This window comes from Clarias gariepinus, chromosome 14 (genome assembly GCF_024256425.1).
Source record: "Clarias gariepinus isolate MV-2021 ecotype Netherlands chromosome 14, CGAR_prim_01v2, whole genome shotgun sequence".
In the NCBI taxonomy this organism is placed as follows: domain Eukaryota; kingdom Metazoa; phylum Chordata; class Actinopteri; order Siluriformes; family Clariidae; genus Clarias; species Clarias gariepinus.
The window spans coordinates 22,439,965-22,444,387 of NC_071113.1; the positions used below are offsets into that span (position 1 = coordinate 22,439,965).

The 4,423-nt window shown below is 37.9% G+C and overlaps 1 protein-coding gene across 1 annotated transcript; it reads right to left on the minus strand.

Moving 5' to 3' along the window:
• Nucleotides 1–538: 538 nt before the first annotated feature.
• On the minus strand, nt 539–3,249 carry six2b (SIX homeobox 2b). Its single transcript, XM_053511808.1, has 2 exons — nt 2,404–3,249; nt 539–1,217 (listed from the first exon to the last, which is right to left on the minus strand). The coding sequence occupies exons 1-2, from the start codon at nt 2,964–2,966 to the stop codon at nt 869–871; spliced, it is 912 nt and encodes a 303-aa protein (XP_053367783.1). The 5' UTR covers nt 2,967–3,249; the 3' UTR covers nt 539–868.
• Between the last annotated feature and the right edge of the window lie 1,174 nt (nt 3,250–4,423).

Sequence of the window (4,423 nt, forward strand, 5' to 3'; positions counted from 1 at the left end):
CAGAGTTTATTTATATCCAACAAAGGTATTTCTAAAATAAGAGGACCAAGTTGCAACCTATAGATTTTCTTGGTAAAAGGGTGGAAAATAAATCCACAAACTACATAATAGTTTTAACACATTTTAATGAACCATATCTGGAACGTGTATAACAAATATCCTGACTTATTACATTATCTATTTAAAAATACTTAGCAGTTAAAATAATTAGATTCTATAATTTATATTTTTGTCTTAATGTTATTTTCTTTTATGGTGTAGAATTTATATTATATAAACCGTTTAAGATGTAGCAATAGGATTAAGAGAACGATTTTTCCCAATTTATTGACGCAAATCAACATCTCCACTTATCAACGATGATATTGGGTCATTATCAGAGAAATAGTAAGAAACTGGTTTATTTTGTCATAACAGTGGTAATGCCTGTTAAAATGTTTTTAACACACTTTTAAATGGATATCAGATTCTGTGTAATGTGTAACATGTGCAAAAAGACAACTCTTGTCAAATTTGTCTTTAGTCAATAGCTGCATATTTTTATTATTTCATGTATAGCAAGATATATCAAAAACTATCGGTTGATTGATATTGACTTATCACTTAGGCTTAATATTAAAGGTTCATCTCCTCTTCTTGTATGTAAGGCACAAACAAGATGGACGTCGCCTTCGTTCTTTGGTCTTTTTTGTGTTACTGCTTTGTAAGACTACATCGTGTACCGACACATATTTTTTCAATGTAGATAGTCCCGCCACAAACATTATTTTCTGGATAACAATTGGGAATTTAATGCGTTCCTGTTCTTGTCTTCTTTGGTTTTAGTCTTTTTACGCATTGCTCATGCTCTAAATTAGTATCTAAATTGTTAGGAGCCAAGGTCCACCAGGCTTGCTGCCATGGGGTTTAGGAGGCCGTCGTGTATAGATAGATGCTGTTGCTCATGGTGGCTGTGCTGCTGATGAGGGTGATGATGAAGATGAGAATGAGGATGAGGATGGTGCGTGTCTGAGACGCTGGGTCCAGCTTTGGGTGCGAAGCTATGCAGTGGTGGCAGGCCTGAGCTGGAGGGCAGAAGCAGAGCAGGACTCATGGACGGGTGATCTGGGGTCCCTGGCGGGGATTTATCGTCGTCGGAGCTCTCGCACTGAGATTTGCTCTCAGTCATTTGAGAAGGCAGCGGGTTGTGCCCGTTCTGATTTGCGCCCTCGTTTTCCCTGAGGAGCGGATAATTGATTCATTAGGTCAACAGTTCAAACAAAAACAACTACTGTGTTCATTGTTAAGCTAATGCGCATTTCTGCCGCTAAATCCGTATGTTAATCGTAAATAGATATTACTTTAAACTTGTGATTATTATTTCTACTTTATTTTATACTTACATTTCAACAACAGGAACTACAACAACTACTACTACTACTACTAATTATTATTATTATTATTATTATTATTATATAATGTAGAAGAAGAAAGAGAAGAAGAAGAAGAAGTTGTTGACGATGAGCAGTTTAGTTACATTTAAACTAAAAACACACATACACACTCAACTCTGATAACCTCTCCTCTTATAAGCTATCTACTGGATAATCTCTATCAGGTTATTAATATGGGGAGTGCTAGAGGAGGATCGTACTCTTTTCTGGGATTGTTTTACTGTATTCTGGAAGTGTGAGTGTGTTTTAAGCATGCTTTAGCAGATCTAGATCACTAAATAAAAGAGATCCGTGCATCACTTTGAGTTCCCTGGGTTCGACCTTCAACAAATTAAATTACACCTTTGCAGAAGCTTCAAACAAGTAGAGCTAATGAAGTTAATTAATTGGTTAGTGTCATTTAATGTGGAGTATACTATATAAACCAAGCAGGAAATCCAGTGAATAGATCTGTGTTCAGATAGACTTACATAAAACTAAGCTCAACATATAATGTATACCAAATAAATAACAATAAAACTTACTGTTCGGGCTAAAAAGTTTAACAATCTTTTTTAAAGAAACAAAAACCCAAGATACTAGATAAGCTAAAATATATATATTTTTATTTAAAGCTTGTCTGTAACCCGAAAGACTTGGCAAACACTCAGGTACAGAAATACAGGTTAAAAAATACAGGTTAAAAATACAGGTTAAAAAGCTTAATGTGAGCTTTTTAAAATAATAAAATAGAACTACAATAGATGATTAGATGGAAAATAATTCTGATCAACTTAAAAGCCACATAAATATAAATAAAAAGGCAATGCGCTTTTTTTGCACGACGTTGAGTAATATAGACAGTATTGTAAAATATGAAAAATGCTTTTAAAATTTAAAGAGTTTAAAAGAAATTTACGTATAACACAAAAATGCAGAAGCTTTTAAAACTTGTAAGAGGCAGAAACTTTCAAAGGTACATGAATGTTACCTCTCCTTCGCCTCAGCCGCGCGGTCTCTCTGCCTGCGGTTCTTGAACCAGTTGCTGACCTGTGTGGTTGTGAGCCCCGTGGCCTCGGCCAGCTCGCGCTTCTCTCTCGGTGAGGGATAAGGATTATGGGAGTACCATTCTTTAAGTACACAGCGACTTTTCTCCTTGAAGCAGTAGCTTGTCTCCTCGCCGTCCCAGATGGTGCGCGGCAGCGGGAACTTCCTGCGCACCCGATACTTGCCCACGGCGCCGAGCGGTCTCCCACGCAGCTTCTCTGCCTCGATGTAGTGCGCCTTGAGCCACAGCTGCTGGAGCTTGGCGTGGTTGTGCGGTGAGAACTGGTGACTTTCTAGCACCTTATAGAGTTCGCGAAAGTTTCCTCGGTGGAAAGCCACCACGGCCTTGGCCTTGAGCACGGACTCGTTCTTGTGCAGGTGTTCGCAGGCGGGCAGAGACCACAAGAAGCGACCGAGGCGCTCGATGCTCCCTCCCTGCTGCAGCACCTCACACACACACGCCACTTGCTCCTGTGTGAAGCCAAAGGTCGGCGGCACGGTGGCCATAGTCGTGCGCGCTTCGCGTGTCCCCTTGCTTTTTCAGTCAACTCCGCTTGGTCACGTACATTCACACGTTCAGGCAGGTGACTCAGGTGTTCAAGATGTTCCCACGAGCGAAACTCGATTCTCGCAGGGTTTCTGAAAAATGCATGACCAACGGCACCAGTGAAACTTGCTGATTGTCACATTAATTGCTATGCGTAAATGTGGATCGTTTTCTCCATCGCATAATTACATGATCTAGGCTAATAAAGAGTGCAGATGACCTTATTCCCGCTGTACGTCTTCACGGTTGTGCGCAAGAGTCTACATTATTTCCTCGATGGTGTTGAGCTGTTAGCCCGCCCTCCGGTAACCGAATCTCCTTACAGGAGTGCGTCCTCATGAAGTTTGTGAAGCAAACGTCACGATCAGGACAATATACTGCTGAACACTTTCTATACAGCTATATATTTTAAATGTGTTAAAACATCTATAAACCAGTAAAACATTTGGGGCATTTTCGCTTAGTTACATTTATAATTCCTTTGATGTAATTGAGTTTGCTTGGTCATGTGAACGCCCTTATCTATTTGTTTGATGCTTCACTCGCATCCTTCTGTAACTGCAGTATTAGAAGCTTATACCATGACGATGTGATATAAATTCTATTATATATTCCTCAATCTCTGCACGGATTCTGCAATAAATGCAGGGTAAAATCACTCATATAACCCAAGTCGTTGCGTGCTTGTAAAGTAAAAATATAAACACGCAATACTGGGACATACAACAACCAACAACAACCAACAACAATAACATGAAACTGAGTGGAAACAAATGCAAGAAGCCGACATTAATTATATTCAGCTCATATGGCAAGCTTATATAATTCAATAGCTAATTAATCTTTCCTGAAAATGTCATACTGAAAATATCTTAATGAATTTGATTTTTTAAAAATCTGTAAAAAATTTTCCAATCAATTAATTTTGCAATGATTTGATCATTGTTGTAAAGTTAGATCATTAAATAAAAAAAGAAACAAAATGGTGTTATAAGTAAGATTGGGTTGGCTACTCTGAACAAGTCAGCCACCAGAAGTGTGTTAGACTGATAGATGTGACGAGAAGTCACTGGTATCATGTATCTGTTGAGTTATTTTGGAATGTAACATTAGGCCTGCTTACTTTTTCATATGGACACTAAAGCATTTGCTTCCAAGGGTGCAGTGAGATGTTCACTAATTTAACTTTCTTACTTTTTATGTCAGATATATTACACAAACATTACAAAAATCTAATCAAATTTATGCAAATGTAATATGTGACATGACCCCACTCTAAAATGTAAAAATCTAACCGGAGAATATGTATAAGTAAAATGAGAAATATAAAGAAATCTTAGTCATTACTGTTTTATTGGAATGATATAGATAATATAATTGGAAAACAATAAAATAATTTGGTTGGCCTGTGCCAATA